Source organism: Cyprinus carpio, chromosome B2, assembly GCF_018340385.1.
Source record: "Cyprinus carpio isolate SPL01 chromosome B2, ASM1834038v1, whole genome shotgun sequence".
Classification (NCBI taxonomy): domain Eukaryota; kingdom Metazoa; phylum Chordata; class Actinopteri; order Cypriniformes; family Cyprinidae; genus Cyprinus; species Cyprinus carpio.
This window is the reverse complement of record NC_056598.1, coordinates 10,843,094-10,862,840: the sequence shown is the minus strand read 5'-3', so window position 1 is coordinate 10,862,840 and position 19,747 is coordinate 10,843,094. Positions and strand designations below refer to the sequence as shown.

The window sequence follows — 19,747 nt, the reverse complement described above, 5'->3', positions numbered from 1 at the left end:
TGGATGAATACCGGGAGGCTTGTGACTGTCCCATAGACTGCCAAGTAAAATACACTGTCAAAGTCCAGAAAAGTATGAATTGTGACTGTCCCATAGACTGCCAAGTAAAATACACTGTCAAAGTCAACAGTAAATTTTGTTGGTGGTTTTTATTTTTTTCCAACTAGATTTAGAACTGAAAGTGAGTATGTATCTTGGTGTATGGACAGATATTAAAGGGAAAGTTCACCCAAAATGTAAATAATTTATACACCTTCACGATTTTCCAAACCTGTATGGCTTTTTTTCCCTGTGGAACACAATATATATAATATATATATAAAAAGATTTATATATATATATATATATATATATATATATATATATAATATATATATATTATATATATATATATATATATATATATATATATATATACGTGTCTTCTTCTTTTTTTTATCCCTGTAATGAAATTCACTGAGGCCCAATGGCGTTTAGACCTTTCTGACTTTCAAAATATATTGTTTTGTGTTACAAAAATTATCTGTAAATTTTAGTAGGCAATATCTGCTGATAACTTTTGAACTACTTTTCCTAAAATGACCACCAGAGGTGCTATGACCAAACAAATCTACTCAACCTCACTGTGCCAGAAATAAAATACAAACACAAAATAAATGTTCTAAGTTGTTAAATGTGGAGACAGCATATCTATATGTAAATAATATAATCATCACAGTTACTACACTAGTCCATGCTAAAGTTTTGTATGTGAGAGGTCCTTCACCACAGGACAGAGATGGCATGAGAACAGAAGTGAGTGGACAAGTGTTAGAGATGTGTGCCACCACACACCTGCCAGCCTGATACACACATACACAAACAAAAGCAGGGACAGGTGGCAGTGTATCTGACACTCTGCCCCATGCAGTCCTGTTCTCAAGCACATTGTGTCCACTTCCTCTGGAATGACGCAGACATACTTTTTAATATCCTATTTGTAGCATATTTGATTTTTTTTTTTTTTTACATATTTGCATGTTTGCAGTTGTTTATATAATAGAGCCTCCAAATCACATGAAATCTATAAATATGTTGTTTCATATCTGGTGCAGTTTTATTTTAGTATGATACTCAGTGATACTAATTCAAAATATTTTACTTAACATTTTTTAATTGTTAATTTGTTTTAAATATATGTATGGTTTTTATAAATTTTATTTAAAAGTTTTTCTTTTATTTAATTTCAGTTCATTTCATATTTTATTTCAAGTAACAAAAATATTTAGTTGTTTTTAGTTGTAATTAACTAAGATAATCCTGATCTGATTAATTTTGTTTTTGAAAAATAGTTTCACTCAGATTCAGATCATATTTCATGTAGTTTTTTGTGATTTATTATGTGATGCAATTGTAACATCACACATTTGGCACGTCACACATCACATGTGTCACTCAGCATATTTTGAATGAGAAATGCACGAACAATAGAGGAGTTTTAGACACTACATATTCACTATTGTGTAAATGTGGTAAATACAGTCTGACACTTTTATTTTATCATTTACGTTATGTTGTTTTCAGTCCTCTCTTCGTCTTGCATTTTTTGCCTTTGTGCTTATGCATAAGTCATTACTATGGCACAATGAGCACAAATAAATCAGATTTCATAATTTGAAAAAGACAGTTTAGATTAAAAAAACAAAACAAAAAAAACAACTAATACAGATCACCACTCTCAGTGAATTTTGAGACCGAAATACAGATGAATGTGTGAAAGGGGCAGGATTTACTGGTAGAGCTACAGGGATGAACACTGAAATCACATTCATCCGTAAGGTAGGTAATTGGGTCTCCATAAGCTCCTGTTATACCTCCAATATGTTTAGGAATATGCACACACCTAAGTCTAGGTCCACGTCCTCACACACACATTCCCAAACACACATGCTTGAGTTTCCATCCAAGTCACAGCAGTGGTCTGGGGCAGAATGTAAATCTGGAAAGAGTGCTGAACTTTCTAATCACCTTGTTTACTCGCTGCGATTGGGCTGTTTGTCTCTCTCCAGCAGCATTCGATTGCACTCTGAAAACAAATGCATGTTTCTGATGAGCTGCACAGATTTCACACTTGGAACAACACCATTTCTCTCCCGGCGTGTTTGTGTGCTCACGAGTCTGTTTGCGCACAAATCCAAAGGCCAGATTTGTTTATCAAGTTAATTAGTTATGTTATAGCGTGGATCTCGAAAGGTTCTGTTGACGTTCTTCTCCATATCGTGGAATAAATCTGGTTCAAATCAAATCGTCCGGCATTCCCTCAAAACTGAGCTGGTGTGCTCATTGGAAAATTGGCACTGTGGTCACTCTGTTCTGTCCTGGGGTTTTCAGAAGTTTTTAGTGAAGCGGTCTAGTCTTGACTCTTCAGAGTTTTCATGATTATGTTGTTACTTCATTTCATGAAAGAACAGGGAATGAAGTCATTTTCAAAGACACACGTGTGATCATGACAAAGAAAGAAAAGGATAAATTATTCAAAATATCTAGATTAAAAAATACATCAAATTTGTAGTAATATGCTTTAAATAGGTTTCAAAAACTTTCTACATTTGCACAAAAATATTTCATTTGTTAAGTTTATTTTAAGTATTAATAAGTAGGTAAGCACTTTTGTACAGAGCCACACACGTGAGACATGTGAGAACAAGATATTGTGGCCGCAAAAACTAAACCAAAATGTGGGAACTTGTTAGTACAACATGGCCATGATTTGCCCAAAATGATGGAAAGATTTAATAAAATGTGTGATATCTCTTTTTTCCTCACGTAATGTGTGTAGGTCTGTTTCTAATTCGTCGTTTCATTGTTCTGTAATAAGAAATAATAAAATACTATGCCAAACTACTTTCATTTCAGTTTTAATTCTTTTTTTTTCCCCTTTTTCTTTTGTTATTTGTGATATCTGGACAGTAATGAAAAACATGCTTATCTTAAAAGAGGTGAATTCAACTAATTTTTCTCTCATTTTTTAATATAGGAATTGGTGAAATATACTAGCGAAAACACAGAAAAGAGCAACCTACGATTAGCCCTGGATGCCATGCGAGTAAGTATAGATTTCTTATGGAATCCACAGCAACATCTTTCAGAAAATACAGATTTAAGGATTTTTAGACATTATTAGAGATTATTAAATGCTCAAGAAATACATTAAATGTCTTTACAAGTGCAATTTTATTCCCTGCTTCATGTATTTCCTACTGAACCTGAATGTTTGGCAGAGCTTTTCCCTTTAAAAGTTGCCAATAGGCTTTCATTTTGTCGCATACATGAACCACGAATGGCTACTTGCTAGCTGGTTGCAGGTCGTATGTAGAATTTAAAAAGTACTTTGCAGTTTTGTCAGTATTCAGGAGTTTATGACTACATGACCTCAACGTTAACACATATAGACTAAAAGCCACAAAACTCTCATCATTACCAGCCATGATTTCTCTTTAGCATGTGTCATCAGTATAAGATCATCCCTGTGTGTAGCCTACTTGGTAATGTTTTTGTTAATATCTATGAGATTCTAGTATGTGAAGTGATGTCAACGGCTCATTTCAGTCTCACTGGCAGAGTAGGTGGAAAGCAGATTAATGGCTATGTGAGATGCCGTAATGGAACAGAGGCCTGCGATGATTTAATTTGTTGGAATTATCATCTCAGTGTTGATTGGTTTAGCCGGATGGGAGCTGTGAGAGTTGCTCAGACAGGGACTGAACTCATCTACCTGCCTGCCTGTAAAATGGTGTGTTTAATTTAGACTCATAAGTGAGTGTTTGAGCAGAGGCTGCCTTTTAAAATGGAAATCAGCCGAGATCCACGTCATCCCAGTGGAGTCCTTTGAAAGGCCTCCTTCAGTATTTGGAGATGTTTGTACTCACTGATGAAATTAAATAATTTCCTGGTTTAGAGATAAATACTGGATATATTTTTTCATTCAAAACGTGATGTTTTTCATTCATTTTATAGTTCTTTTATTAGGGTACAATGGGGCTAAAGGCGCCCCGGGGTAAAAGGTGCCTTTGGTATTATTTTCCTCTAAACCACTAGATGGCACAAAAGCATGGCTAGCACTTTCCAAAACATCCACTTTTCAAGATGCACGTGCATATTTGGCTGATACTTGACGCGATCACGCAGCACCGCAAAGTTGATTCTGTGCTTACTTGATCTAATATTTTATGTTTTTTAAAATATTGTATAATAAAATATTTTATTTTTCAAAATAGGCAGGGAATATTACAAACTTTGCTTAAGTGATTGTTTTGAACAAGTATTTACTTAGACATTATTAAAAAATAAAAAATAAAAAAAAATAAATAAATAAATATATATATATATATATATATATATATATATATATATATATATATATATATATATATATATATATATATATATATATATATATATATTAGCTGAAGTATTTGTATCAATACTGTGTGCCTTTTGCCCCATGCTGGTGAGCCTTTTACCCCGTGTGGGATAAAAGGCCCCCCTTGCCACTTTATACATTTATAGGATTAGTTAACACTATAAATCATACAAGTGACATTAATCAATGACTTGTTCACCAACATGCTTATTACAAAAAAAGAAGTATTAAATAATATTTAATAAATGATTTTTTTTTTTTTTTTTTGTAATAAGCATGTTGGTGAACAGGTCATTGATTAATGTCACACATTTACTAATCTGATTAGTAATATGGAATTATTTCACACGCACACGCACACACACACACATATATATATATATATATATATATATATATATATATATATATACATATATATATATATATATTACTTTTGATAATTTTATTTTTCTTTGTATTTAGCATGGATGCAATCAAAAATGACAATAAAAGCATTTATAATGTTATATAAATACTGTTCGTTTGAATTTTTTATTCATTAAACAATCCTGAAAAATGTGTATCATGGTTTCCACCAAAATACACTATATGTTGCCAAAAGTATTGGGACACCCCCTTTACTTCCAGGCACTTCTAAAACATTTAAAGTCACACCAGAGGTGTTCAGCTGGGATTAAGACTTGCTTTATGCAGACCAGTCAAGTTCTTCCACACTGACTGAATCAATCATTTCTTTTTAAACCTTGCCTTATACATAGAGGCATTGTCATGTAAGAATAGAAAAGGGTCCTGTTCAAACTGTTGCTATAAAATTAGAAGCACACAATTCCCTAGAATATCATTATATCCGTATTCCTTAAGCATTAAGAATTGTACTCATGGAAATTACTAAAGTAGTCAAACCTGTTCATTAGAAGGGAGTGTCTATTTATAGACTAGAATAATGGCTGCTGAAAATTTGCTCAGACACCCCCCCCCCATAAATTAGTATATATATATGGTATGTGCATAAATCAAGGTCAGTTTTCTTTTCCTTCATTAAACAGGACTTAGCTCAGTATGTAAATGAGGTGAAAAGAGACGTTGAGACTCTGAGGGAGATTGATCAGTATCAGAGATCCATTGAGAATTTGGTAAGTTGTAAATAATAAACATGACCTCTGCTTTAAAAAGCATAATTTACTCATGTCATTATTGTTTTCCTGTCTGCCCATGTATGTCCCTTCACAGAACCAGTGCTTACTCTCTTATGGAAGACCGAAGGGTGATGGTGAAGTCCGTTTGGTGTCAAATGTGGACAAGCGCAGACAGGACAGGTGAGGCTTAAGGCAAAAACCTTTACTGCAATCCACTCTTGTTTTTATTTGAATGCTATGTCATGACGTGTCAATATTGCAGACATATTTTTTTGTTCGACGTCGCTGTAATTGTCTGCAAGAGGCGCGGGGACAACTATGACATGAAGGAAGTAATCGACCTCAACCATTTCAAGATCACAGATAACCCCACTACTGATAAGGACTGCAGAAAGGTCAGTGAGAAACACAGTAACAGGAATGTTTGTAGGCTCAGAAGACTGCACCCAAACATCAAACAGTCATATTTTTCTCACGATTCTAGCATCTGCTATTCATCATATTGTTCCATTCTGAAGGGTTTTATAGAGATCGGACTAGCACAATTCAAGTGTTCTGTAGAATAGAAATCACTCTGATACTTGCATTCTTCACAGATGGCTCCAGTAACTCTCCTTTAGATCTCCTTTGAACTGTTAGAGTGTCATAGAATAAAGTCTTTGCAGATTTTTTTCCCCTCTGTTAAATGTTTATGTCCTTTAGGTTGCTGTAGGATATTCCAGTAATATCCAAACCATTTTAAGGACAGTGTGACTTACCAAACTGCATTTTTATGTAAATTAGTTGTGCTGTTGTAAGCTCTTTAAAACCGCTTAAGTCAGTAAAATGTTCACATGCAGAACATAGGAAAGGTTGAGGTCTTTATCATTTCTAAACAAATACATGCTTTTAAAATGTTCTTAGATCAAATAAATAATTCTAAAAAACAACAAACAAATGTTTGAACAACTTTCAGGTACTACTGCTTCTCAATGCAGCTTTTCAATTACAATGTAATCTTTTTTTTTTTTTTCCTTTTTTTAAGCCAACAGATATAGCAGCTGAGTTGGATTAATGCATTTCTCCGTTTAAATAGGCTTATACTTAAAAATATTTTGTAAGTGTTGTCTTCTGAGATGAGTAATCATGCGATGCCCCTTTGTTGTTGTCTTTGCTCTCCATATACATTTCTTGCAGTGATGAATAACATAATTGATGAATAACATAATACTGAACTATTTAAAACAATGTACATAAAGAAAACAACTTTCAGATAACTATTCAGGTTATTATTCCAATAAATCTTCCTAGTTATTAATTTATATATTACTTTAAATTGATACACCAACAGAAGTTTTTTAAATATGTTTTAAGTATTTTTTATATTTTTCTCACATTTTCGAATTGCATGTACTTAATTATTACATATGAGTCACTTGTCATTCATCAACCTTAGATTTTAATAGGCCTTAAAAAAAAAAAAAATTCATCCTGTCCCTTACACTGTATTGGTGAGTGTAACTGAGATCATGTTGGAGAGCCCATCGCAGACTGTGGCAGACAGATGTTACTGCTCTTTATGTGGGTTGATGGATGGTGACGGATTGCTGCAGCATGTCAAGTCAAATTCTGCATGCTGAACCAACTGCTGTGGAAAGACTTGGTTGCTTTTGACGATAAACAGTCTAAAGTCTGTGTTCATTGTGCAGAGTTTTCCATGTCATGTGAATCAGAAGTGGCTATAGTAAGTGTAGTGTGTATAGAGGTTGCAGAACTGTGTACTCAGACCGATGTGTTTTTTCAGTCTGTAAAGGTGGACAGCTCAACCTCAGGTTACCTTTGGTTTCTGATGTTCTTTTGGGGCTTGGCAATAGGGATACAGATGTAAAAATAATGCGAATATGTCTTTAAACTTTTGATATTTTTTTCTCTTTTATGCCTTTCACCAAAAGGAAGGTTTCTTCTGAACAGATGGTCTGGTGAAATCTGTCTCAAGGAGACCTTGGCCAGGCAAAGCCCCGCTGGCTTTTCTGTTTGAAGTGCGTGAAATCTGTCTCAAGGAGTAATACACTTTCTGCCCCTCCTCAGGACAGCTGCATACACTCCACTTACATACAGACATGATTAGCTATGTTACACTGATGGATCTTATTCCTTCACGTCTTTGACAAGACCTGTACACAACTGCAAACTGTCTCCAAAACACATGCACACAGACATTATTAGCTATGTTTCCATTTACCGATTTTTAAGCGCATTTTGGATTATCGCATTAAAAACCGCTGGATGGAAATGCCTAGATGCGCCCACCCACATGCCGGCCCGAGGAACTTGCGCATGAAAAACAGACCACAAACCACACAACACCTCTTTTTTCTTTAGGCCACGACTTCCCCAAGGCCATGAAAAACGTAAAAAACTTTGCACAACTGAGTAGGGTAAACTTTTTATCCGATAAGAAAAAATGCGCATAAACTACGATGGAAACACATTACGTCTGCTTTCTCTGAAGCGCAAGTAATTTATTACATATGAAGATTATTATTTTCAGTGGCTTCTCCTAGTTTTCTTCGAGATATTTAGGGCCAGTTTATCAAGTGACGATTTTGTTCTCTTTGACTCGTTGGATGGAAACGGTGCTTTATTCGCAAATGTTTTATGCGATATTCCATTTTTGCGCATAAGTTAATTAACATCTTTGGATGGAAACATAGCTATTGACACATTGGAAATCTTTAAAAATATAGTAAAACTTCACAACAACCATCATTAATAACTGTTATAAATATTATCACATTACATAATGCTCAAAACTTATATTGCAAACATACTAGGGCTTTAACAAAACAACAACAGCAAAAAAAAACCTGGAGTGCAGTTTCATTGACTTTACCCAGAAATCTTGTCTGGATTTAATTTAAAAATTACAACTATAAATTGGCTGATGTTTTTCCCAATTCACCAAAAGATGAGAATATATATATATATATATATAATTTTTTTTTATAAAATGTCTTGAGGTATATCCATATTGAAAAGTTAGATCTTTACATGTAAGTCTAATTTTTATTTTTAAGCAGTTATTTTGCTATTTGTCTTGTCCTCTGGCAGTGGTGCTATGGGTTCTACCTCACTCACCAACAGGGGCAGAGTGGATTTGAGTTCCTGTTCAAGACAAAAGAGCTGAAGAAGAAATGGCTGGACCAGTTTGAGATGGCAATGTGAGTTTCAAACCCCAAATCACAATTCCCAAACCTGAATGACTTCCTTTGCTCAGTGGAACAGTTTTGCTCTTTTCTGTGCAATTTAAATAAAGAACCAGAGAATTCAAGCTTAAAAAAAACACAGAAGGTATTGGGTGGCATAAATGTATAAATTTAAGTTCAGTAAATTTGGTACTGTTCTGTGACATGTGACTCAGAATCCCAGGAAAGCAGGATCTCAATGCAAGGGGTACTTTATTGAACTAAACTTACAATAACATTAAGTGGCATAGTTAGTTTACTGGGGTTTATAGATACACAGGGGAAGACAATCAAGGGAACCAATCAACAAAAAGACTACAAAGGGACAAAGACCAGACACAATTTTCTTACAAAAACACAGTTTTTCACTTCACAAGATGTTAACTGATGGACTGAAGTTGTTTCAATTACTTGGGGATTATTATTATAATTTTTTTAGCATCCATTTGAACTCTCATTTTGATGGCACCCATTCCCTGCAGTGAATCCACTGCTGAACAAGTTATGTAATGCTACATTTCCCCACATGTATTCTGTTCTGTTCTGGTTTACAATATGTCATATTAGACCACTTTTATGAGGGTGAGTAAATGACAAAAATATTAATTTTAAATTAAATAAATCTGAGGTGACCTTTCACACTGCATTCAAATGCTCCCTGGAACTTTGGTCAATGCAAATTCCAGAGTAGTGCACAATATGAAGCAACTTTTTTAGGTTAAAAGAGAGGAAACATTTGCACACATCATCTTACTTTCAATAACAGTACATGGTGACATCCTGTGCCTGAGATGTTGTTGAGATTTGATAGCACAATGTATTTAATGTGGAAGAAATGAAAAGAGAGACAGAGAGGAAATCTAACAAGAGTTCTGATTTAGAAATTGTGTAGGTTAAAGAGGATACGCCGTCCCTTGTGCTGAGAGTCTGTAATGATGTCTCCTCTCCTGCTTGATTTATATGTCACCCTTTATAAATGTGTCTCTGTACTTGCACGTTTATGTGTGGTTGACTGCGTGATGATCTGAAGGGTGCATTCAAACAACAAATTACACCTGCCGCTTGCACACAGCTCTCTTGATGCAAGAATCAATCTTAGAGTTGTTCGGGAAAAGAGCTTCCCCACTGCTCTGATTCATGCCCAGAATTGGAAGGTCTGGTTCCGGCTCCGTGGGCAACAACATTTACCAGCGCTTGGCCCTCATTCACTCTGTCCTCTTAAACTAGCAGTTTGTCATATGCTCATTTTTCTAATCAGCCAAATTTGCACCATTGCTTTACCGTATTTCTGATTTTCCATTTCAGATCTAATATTCGACCTGAGAATGCCACATTTAACTCTCACAACTTCAGGATGCACAATTTCGAGAGGGCCACCAGCTGCAGCTCTTGTCATATGCTTCTCAGGTGAGCTGACTTTGCACTTCTGAGACATTTTGTGTGCTGAAATCATTTAAAGGGGTCATGAACTGAGAAACCAAAATTCCGTTGATCTTTTAACATATAAGAGGTCATTTTACAATATAAAAACATCATGCAAGTTTTAGAACTCAAAACTTTGTTTTTAGTCTAAAAACAACTTATATTGAAGGCGATCTGCCAAAAAGACAGCTTTTGGAATGTTCTACTCTATGTTGCTACTCTATGATGCCAGAGGACACAGTGTCTCTTTCCCTACCCAGGGAACCAGGGTTACATATGTAACCTGAGACGTTCCCTTCTGAGGGAACTTTGACCTGCATCCTCTAGCGGTCGCTATGGGGAATGATACACCCATGCTGCCATGCTGAGAAGAGTGCATGCCAAACAACAAGACAAGCACTAAGTACCAACTCTACCAAGATTATGGGATTTGCCCCTAGGACGCATTGAAAGCTGTCAATGACACAACCTCCTTTGGCCAGAGCTGCGTACCCAAAGAACTTACCTGTTAAGGGCTGGGCTTGAGGAAGCCTGAACCTAGGGCAGAGCTCGAAGACTTGGTATAAGAAACAAAGAGATTCCTTTTAGGGGATATGGCCAAGAGTCTAGGGATGATATAACTAGACCCTGGCCTGTCACCCAGGGGTTACCACCAGCTCTCTCAAGAGCTTGCTCTAAGGAACTGACACAAAAGATCCTTGGTAGCAAACACCCTGCTTAAGAAAGGTATCACCAAGGATACATCAGTAGAGTGGAGCCCAAGGTGAGACCCGGGGCCTGAGGCAACTCAGAAAAAGTGTTTGAGGCTGGCAGCGCATAACCCTTACCATAAAGGATTTTAGAAAGTGCGCAGGATGCTTGGCATGCACACTTACCACAATGTGGATTTTAGAAAGTGCACAGAAGCTCAGCGTGTGCATTTAACATAAACTTGGATTTTAGAATCACTGTTGCTAAGGGGTTACCAAGGCCGTGACTGTGACACGCTCAAGGGAGAAGTTACTTAGTTCAGTGGAAAGCCTGCGTGCTCAGAGCACATGTGGACTGGAAATGGCAACCTCATGGAAATACCCTTGAGGAGAGCATCACCAACTAAACCATAGTAGTCACAGGATAGGCTCCGTAGAATTATACTCATACAGCATCCAACTCTCAGAATGAGAGGGAGACACAGATGCTTGACTTGGGAGCAGTGTGCTCATAGATGAACGTCTAGTGTGAGGGGAGCACTACAAGCTCAACCACAGGAGCAGCCTGTCAGTGAGGCAGAAAAGGAACAACCCGGTATTGCTGTCTCACGGAGCTCTGGTGAGAAATTCAGATGCTTAGGAGGGAGCGGCATGCTCATAGGTGACCCTCTAGAGCAGGGGTTCTCAAAGTCTACATTCATCCAAATCTGATTTTTCATCAGGCAAAGGTCCGGAACAATTGGTTATTAACCAATTGCAACCAAAGCATGTTTTTAAAAAACATGCATAACAAATCAACACAATTTTTTGAAAAAATAAAATACCTTTTGCATTCAATATACATTAATAACAAGTGCAAAAGTGGCAAAACAATTAATTTAAGGGTCAGCAATACAGGTCAACCAATATGGGTCTTTCTCTGGTCGATGCCGATATTTAGAACTCAGGGCAGCCAATATATGATGCTGATTTTTGGCATTATTTGGCAATATGTTTGGCCAATTTTCTTTTTCCCCCTTCATCTCATAAAAAAGAGTTTGAGTAAACTTTATTGCAGGGTACAATATATAATAGTAATAGTAGTAGTACTAGTAACTTAATTCATAGTAATACATGGCTCAAAACTTAAGCACCTTCTCAAAACAGTTCTGAAACTTTTTGTTTATTTTTGCTGACAGACACCAGTGTTTCCCACAGAGATGCAAATTCATTCTCTGCCAGCAGGAGACGCTGTTGGAGAGGGAGATGTAGTGGTTTCCATGGTAACGGCTGTAATCAAATAAGTGCTGTACTCACAAACACTACTTTATCAGGCATTAAAGTAAAGACGAAATAATCCGAAATTAATCTGGATCCGGATTGAACTCCCTCCAGGTCTGGATCCGGACCAGAATCTGGACTTTGAGAAGGGTTGCTCTAGAGCGAGGGGAGAACTGACTCTGTTAGGGGAGACTTCAGATGCTCAATTGGGAGCGGCGTGCTCAAAGGCGATCCTCTAGCTAAACTACCTGGTCTTGCTGCCAAGGAGCTCAAGGAGCGGAGGGCTTGACAGAGTTCCGAGGTTCAGAGATAGAGGGGCAGAGTTCCTAATTCTCAGGTAGAGAAGAGGACTCACATGATCTGCTTAGGAGTGGTGAGCTCACAAAAGATTCTCTCCCTTGGGAGCACTGCCAAGCTCGGAGAAGCAGATTGACCGCAAATGGGGCTTATGGTTGCACATGGAGTTCTCAGGATCAGCTCTCAGGCTGAGGCAGGCCCTCATAGCTCATACTGGGAGCGATAGGCTTTATAGCTAACCCTCGCAGTGAGGGGAGCAATTCCTAGCTTGACCAGAAGGCAGCGTTACACTAGAGGGGGCAGTTTAACAGGGCCTGATGAAAGACTGTCAGCTGAACACAGTCCCATGCTCTCTGAGCCAAGCTCGAAGGAAACTGCAGAAAAAAGGGCCCTTTAACAACATATCGAAACTATAGAGTGGAGTGAGATTGCTCAATGCCTCAATGAGAGGAGCTCTAAAGAAAGTGCACAATGGTAAGTGGATGACTCAAAGCTCAGGAAGCCCCTCGGAGTGAGACATGAGTAACTTGCCCTGGCTGGGGCAGTTTCTCAAAACAATCACCCAGCAGGCCGTCAGGGAGCAGGGCATATTCCTCAAGTAGTGCCCTGCTCAACCTGAAAGCTACGCCCTTAAGGTTAGGTTGTAGCGCTAAGGTTAGGGAACCAGCTTCTGCGATGGTGACCTACTCACAAGTAGCCATCAAGCTAGCAAGAGTTGGAGTATGGTCAAGTCCCTATCTCCAGAGAGCATGGTACTCCACCACACCCAACTGTGGGAACAGGAGCAGCAGCTCAGTTCAGGGCCAAGCATCAAGGAGGCTCGCAAGCCAAAATTTGAGCACAGGGAATCATATAACCCTGAATGAAAGTAAAGGCGCAGAAAATTGGCTCCCGAAATGCAGTATAATGTGGTTATCTGATAAGGACATGATATAAATCATATGTCCAACAATTGCAGACAGATATCCACATTATGCAATTCCTTATATATAAGGAATTATGAACATCAGGAAAAAGATTTGCTGTCAGGAAAACCACGAATTGCGGGCAATGGACAGACAGTTCTTACCACAACGAACAGCATATTTATCTCCTGCGTGAGCTAAACACGCTTTGTTCACACACTAGATTACCTTAGAAATCAAGCGAGAACAGAAACCACTGCCGTGAATGCATCCCTATTCCTGCGAGAGGCTAACGCACTCATGTAAACTCAATCTACGACCTCGGGTAAATGGTAAAGTACTCTAGTCCTGCGAATGCATCACAATTAGCACAATCTGTCTCCTTGTGAGTTTAGCATGTTCAATTCATGCTTATCCCTTACAAAGAAATAAGCAATGAATGCAATGAACACATTCAAATCCCTCGAGAGCTGAATGCGCTTGCTCTTCACCACACACACAGCACGAAAGCCGTGTGACACTGCGGGTACCAGAGCAAAGCCTCAGGTGAGAGATCATGCACTGCTAGTCGTGCTTAGCTTCCTGTGTAAACAAACGGTCAGTGAAGATTAAGAAGAGGATGATGTGTTCACACAGTGCCCTTTTATACTGAGGTTGCACCAGTAATGATGTCATAGGCTGTTGCCAGCCAATGTTATTGTCGTGTTTAGATGTATGCTTTAGACACTGGTCATGCCGAAGGTGTTGCCCATAGTGACCACTAGAGGACGCAGTTCGAAGTTCCCTCAGAAGGGAACTTTATTTTTAATGACGATCCAGTCCACGTAGAACGTGGTCCTTTGTTCACTTCATTTTACTGTGGATTGATTTACAAATAATGCACAATTAGATGCCGGATTTTTAAAAAGATGGAAACTAAAAGATGCCTTAACAATGCTGTGTTGAGTATATTGGATCCGACATTAATGTCACAACTCAAGTGTGAGTAACTCTTTTTATTACCTGGTCACTATTGCTTTTTCTCTGCTTATAGATTGTTTGATATTGTATATTGTTTTGATAACCACCACACCTATTCAAACAGAGCGTTCTGATGAGGGGTTTAAAACAGGACAGAAAATAGCTTATTACTTCTAAATTATGATGTTTTTTAATGTAAAAATCTTGATAACATTATTATTGACCTCAGAGAACAGTACAAAATAATAAAAAGAGGCAGTTCATGTTGTGTTTAAAGACCTTATGAAATTAGAGTTTTCTTTGTGCCCTGTGTTTTCTGTTTGTTCATCTTCAAAACACAAATGGAGATATTTTAAATTAAACCTGAGAGATTTCTGTGCCTTTATTGACAGTCCAGGTAACCAAAAGTTTCATGATTCAAATATTGTAAAAAGTAGTCTATAAGAATTGAATGATGTAATCCAAGTCAATCCAAGTAAATCATTTTATATGCACATCAAGCAAGTAGGGTTGAGCTTCTACTGTATTTCATGAGCTCCATTAGAGGATAAGACCATAATCTTATATCACTATATGAGTTATTTTATTTCACGGTAACAATATCTATCTATCTATCTATCTATGCTATAAATAAGGTCTTTATGATATCCAATTTTATGATACCATAGAAATGTCTTAATTCTTGTCCTCAAACGAATTCTTGTTCGAAATTATGTAAATAGCACAAATAAATAAATAGAACAAATATATAAATTACACAATTTAAGTTTTTTCACGTTTGTAGGTGTCCAGCTACAGAAACTGAATAAACAAATGTAAAATATCATTGCATAGTTTTCACTGTATAAGTAAATATAGATTAATTCTTGTAAAACTACAAAGTAATTCAGTAAAGAGAAGTGAGTGATTTTAGTCTGAGAAAATGAGCGCGTTTGATTTTGCTCCCTTGGTGACATGGCAAAGTGATCTCATTATAATATTACCGGCCCTTAATCTGTAAGTTTATACCCATGGTGCCATCATTTTGATTTTGCAAGCGACAACGGTGTACCGGTTCTAATGTCATGGCAAAAGTTTGAGCAAAACATACTAACTGCTCTGCCTTTGGCCTCACAGATGAGCACAGAACATTATTTAGAGTCCCAGCCAATTATTGATTTATTTACTGTATTTTGCTGCTGCCACACAGATCTAAAACCTTCACAGACATAACCAACTGTTTTTGTAACTCGTGTGTTTTTAACGTAAACTTGTGTGTGAATTAGAACTTAGTTTAGTACTCACATGCTGTGACAGCCAATTTCCATCCGTTTCTTTAGATGTGTGCACTCAGAAAACTGTATATCAGAAGTTTAAACTAACATGGTTTAAAACGCATAATTTCAGTGCGATAAACATGATAATCAGAACCAAAACAGATGTTTTTAGCAGGTCTGACCTGTAATGATGCAGCTCTGTTCTGGAAAAGGGGGCGTGGAGCAGTAGCTCATTTGCATTTAAAGGGACCGGCACGAAAAACAGTGCGTTTCTGCTTTCACTCAAAATAGGCATTTTCAAAATGATATAATAAATGATCTGTGGGGTATTTTGAGCTGAAACTTTACAGACACATTCTGGGGACACCAGAGACTTATATTACATAATGTAAAAAGGGGCATAATATGTCACCTTTAAGACCTAAATTACTGTGTTTACGAGGATACTTGTAAGGACGGGCATTTTGACGCATATAAGTGTGTGTATTTAACAGTTCTATGCCTATAAAACAGGGGAAAAAAACAAAGTTAAATTCTCCCGTGCTCTATGAACACTATATTAACGTGCATGTGCCTCTTTGATTTGTTCTCATTTGTTTTGAAACCGTAATGCTTAAAAACACATGCAAATCATACGTTTTTGTGACCACATAGCACAGCAATTTCTACTAGTTAATCGTATCTACCATTATCGCCCACTCCTAAGCTCCTTGTATGTGCATTGATCAGTGTTTATATGTAAATAAAATTGTTAATTCAATCTGTTCATCATACAGTGCTGTCGTGTCTTTTCAGAAGACTTGGGTTAAATGCGAGTCATTACTTTGCAGATTCACAATCGTTTTGTTTACATGAACTTTCCATGGATGGGGGTGGGGAAATCTAGGTTTTATTTGTTTGTGTTTTGAAAATTTAACAAAAGTTTTCAAATTTGGAACAACCTGATGATGTGTAACGTTTCAGTTACGTATGGTAACCCTCGTTCCCTGAAGGAGGGAACGGAGACGTCACATCGGTGACCAACAAATTGGGATAGCGCTTCGATAGACCAATCTACTTTGAGTGTAAACTAAACGAGTCAATGCACATTGGCATGCAGTTATTGCATCCAGCTGCCGCTGATCACAGCGTGAGTATAAGAAGGCAGCAGGTGCAATGCATACCAGTAGTTCCACTCACCATTGTCAAAGCACTACCTCTGTGGAATGCTGTGGAAGCCCCATCCTTCCCGTAGGAGTTTTCGGAAGCAAATACACATATAGCATCGGTTTAGGTGTATATGGAGAAACCTGAGGTGATTAAAACTCTCTTGGGAAGGCAGAAGTCTGCCAGGGAAACATGGGCTCTAAGGCTATACCGTGGACTATACGCATACGAGTACTGCTTAGGTCTCAATATGGAACCCAGCCTTCCATGGTTCTCACGGATTCATCATGAAGGCTTGGCGCCGGACGTTCCACCACATCCAGCTGCCTAGGGTGATGGAGGGACTGAACAGGGTCTACAGTACGGACACTGGTTTTAGCAAGCCGACACTAACCGGGCTCTCTCTGTGTCACTACCCATTTGAGGTGAGAACACAGGAGGATACCGGCTCTACACGAAGGCTATAGAATCTAGCGACTGTGTTAGGGGTCGCCCATCCCGCAGCTCTACAAATATCTGTCAGCGAGGCACCACGAACCAGTGCCCAGGAGGATGCAACACTTCTAGTTGAGTGAGCTTGCAACCTGAACAGGCAGGGCACACCCTGTGCCTGATAAGCCAGGGTTGTGGCATCCACAATCCAGTGGGCCATCCTCTGCTTAGAGATGGCATTCCCCTTCTGCCGGCCTCCGTAACAGAAAAGAGCTGGTCTGAGGTCCTGAAGCTTTGTGTCCTTTGTGTTTGATGCTACATAGCATCTCAATGCTCGGACGGGACAGAGCAAAGCCTGGGTCTTCCTCCTCCAGGGGCAGCACTTGCAGGTTCACCACCCTGTCTTTGAAGGGTGTAGTGGGAACCTTGGGCACGTAGCCGGGCCGGGGCCTCAGGATTACCTGGGAAGTCAGCCACCCCAAACTCCAGGCACGAATCGTCGACCGAAAATGCATGCAGGTCCCCTACCCTTTTGATTGAGGTTAGTGCAAGCAGGAGCAGAGTTTTCAACAAAAGAAACTTTAGCTCAACTGAATGCAAAGGCTCGAATGGGCCCTGTTGTAGTGATTTCAGCACCAGAGTCAGGTCCCAAGAGGGTATTGAGGGGGGCCGGGATTTTAACCTCCTGGCCCCTCTAAGGAACCTGATGACGAGGTCATGGTTACCTAAAGACTTTCCATTCACGGGGTCATGGTATGCAGCAGTAGCGGCAACCTGGACTTTGAGGGTGGAGGGAGACAGCCTTCGCTCCAGCCCTTGCTGCAGAAAAGAAAGCACGACCGCAATCTGGCATCTTCGGGGGTCTTCTCGGTGAGAAGAACACCACTTGATGAACAGGTTCCACTTCAAGGCGTAAGCGTGTCTTGTAGATGGTGCTCTTGCCGAAGTGATGGTGTTCACTAGCTTCTGGGGTAGGTCACCTAGAACCTCCGCGTCCCGTCCAGGGACCAGACATGGAGTTTCCAAAGGTCTGGACGCTGGTGTCAAATGGTGCCCCATTTCTGAGTCAGTAGATCCTTCCACAGAGTAATCGGCCAAGCAGGGGCTGTCAAGAGGAGCAATAGTTCGGGGAAGCAGGTCTGAGGTCAAGACTTGCTCCTCGTCCTCCCAGACTTTGCACAGTGTCTGTGCGAGGAGGCTCACTGGGGGAAACGCATATTTGCGTGTGCGTGGAGGTTAGCTGTGTGCCAGTGCGTCTGTGCCGAGAGTTCCCTCGGTCAGGGAGTAGATCAACTGGCAGTGAGAAGTCTCTGGAGAAGCAAACAGGTCTACCTGAGCCGCTCCGAAACGACCCCAAATCATCTGGACCATACGGGGGTGGAGTCGCCATTCTCCCGGGAGCATTGCTCGAGTCAGCTCGTCGGGTGTATGGTTGAGCAGGTATGGTTGAGCAGGCCCGGAATGTGAACAGTACGAAGGGACCTCAGAACCTTACGACTCCAAAGGAGGAGGTGGCGGGCGAGTTGCGACATGTGACGTGAGCGCAGACCACCTTGTCGGTTGATGTACGCAACGGTCGCTGTGTTATCTGTTTGGACCAGCACGTGTTTGCCTCATAAGCGACCTTTGAGACGGTTCAAGGCAAGGTGCACTGCTAACAACTCTAGGCAATCAATGTGCCATTGCAGGTGTGGGCCCGTCCAAACCCCTGAGACTGCATGCCCGTTGTACGTGGGCCCCCAGCCGGTGGTGGAGGCATCCATGTAAACCACACCATGCCTGGAGATCTGCTCTAGGGGCACCCCTGCCCAGAGAAGTGCAAGATCTGGGCAATGTAACTTGGACCCAGTGAGTGCCGTGCTTCCACGCCCACCTCGGGATTCGGCCATAATACCAGTGCTGGAGCGGTCTCATATGTAACAGGCTGAGCGGTGTAAGCACCATATGCCCCAGGAGCCTCTGAAAAAGTTTCAGTGGGACCGCTGTCCTCCCCTTGAACGTATTCAAGCACGCTAATACTGACCGCAATTCAGGCTTTGCCACCATTCCGGAGGGCGGCAGCATGTCCGAATCTTCCTCCAACAGCTCTCCCTCCGATGCTGAGATCGACATCCGGTCAGTGGGAGGCCCACTGGATGCCACTGGTACGCTCTTTGAAGAGGGCCCAGTGCGTTCCGTGGGTTGCTCCACTGGATCGGAGGTGCAAGAGGAGTGGTGGTCCCCAGAGGGTTGGTTCCCTGCGGGGTTTGCCACCACTGTGACCCTCAAACCACCCATGCTACTGCCGGAAGTGGTTCTCATTTGTCCGCCAGAACGAGCCCCAGATTGCGGCAGAGGCAGCGGGACTCCGCCCCCCTGAACGTAGCGGAGCCTGGTTCGCAGCTCCAAGATGGTCATCTTCCCGCAGTGGGAACATGACATATCCATGAAGGACACCTCAGCATGCTTGATGCCCAGACACGTGAGGCAGTGAGGTGCTAAACTCTTAGTTCACAGCAGACACAGTTGAGGTGACCAGAACAATACTGTCGCTCGGCTCCGAAGCTAAAAGCTGGTATGCATTGCACCTGCTGCCTTCTTATACTCACGTTGTGATCAGCAGCAGCTGGATGCAA

The 19,747-nt window shown here is 39.9% G+C and overlaps 1 protein-coding gene across 5 annotated transcripts in view; it reads left to right on the top strand.

The window, feature by feature from the left end:
- LOC109055147 (guanine nucleotide exchange factor VAV3-like) overlaps window positions 1–19,747 on the top strand; it is a 63,711-nt gene that overhangs the window by 19,316 nt on the left and 24,648 nt on the right. For 4 of the 5 annotated variants that reach the window (XM_042717988.1, XM_042717990.1, XM_042717987.1 and 1 more), the window contains exons 11-16: window positions 3,017–3,085; window positions 5,452–5,538; window positions 5,636–5,721; window positions 5,804–5,936; window positions 8,632–8,741; window positions 10,071–10,172. In XM_042717988.1, coding sequence (XP_042573922.1) covers window positions 3,017–3,085; window positions 5,452–5,538; window positions 5,636–5,721; window positions 5,804–5,936; window positions 8,632–8,741; window positions 10,071–10,172 — 587 coding nt within the window. The remainder of the gene's footprint in view (window positions 1–3,016; window positions 3,086–5,451; window positions 5,539–5,635; window positions 5,722–5,803; window positions 5,937–8,631; window positions 8,742–10,070; window positions 10,173–19,747) is intronic. The other variant, XM_042717989.1, reaches the window with a different exon arrangement.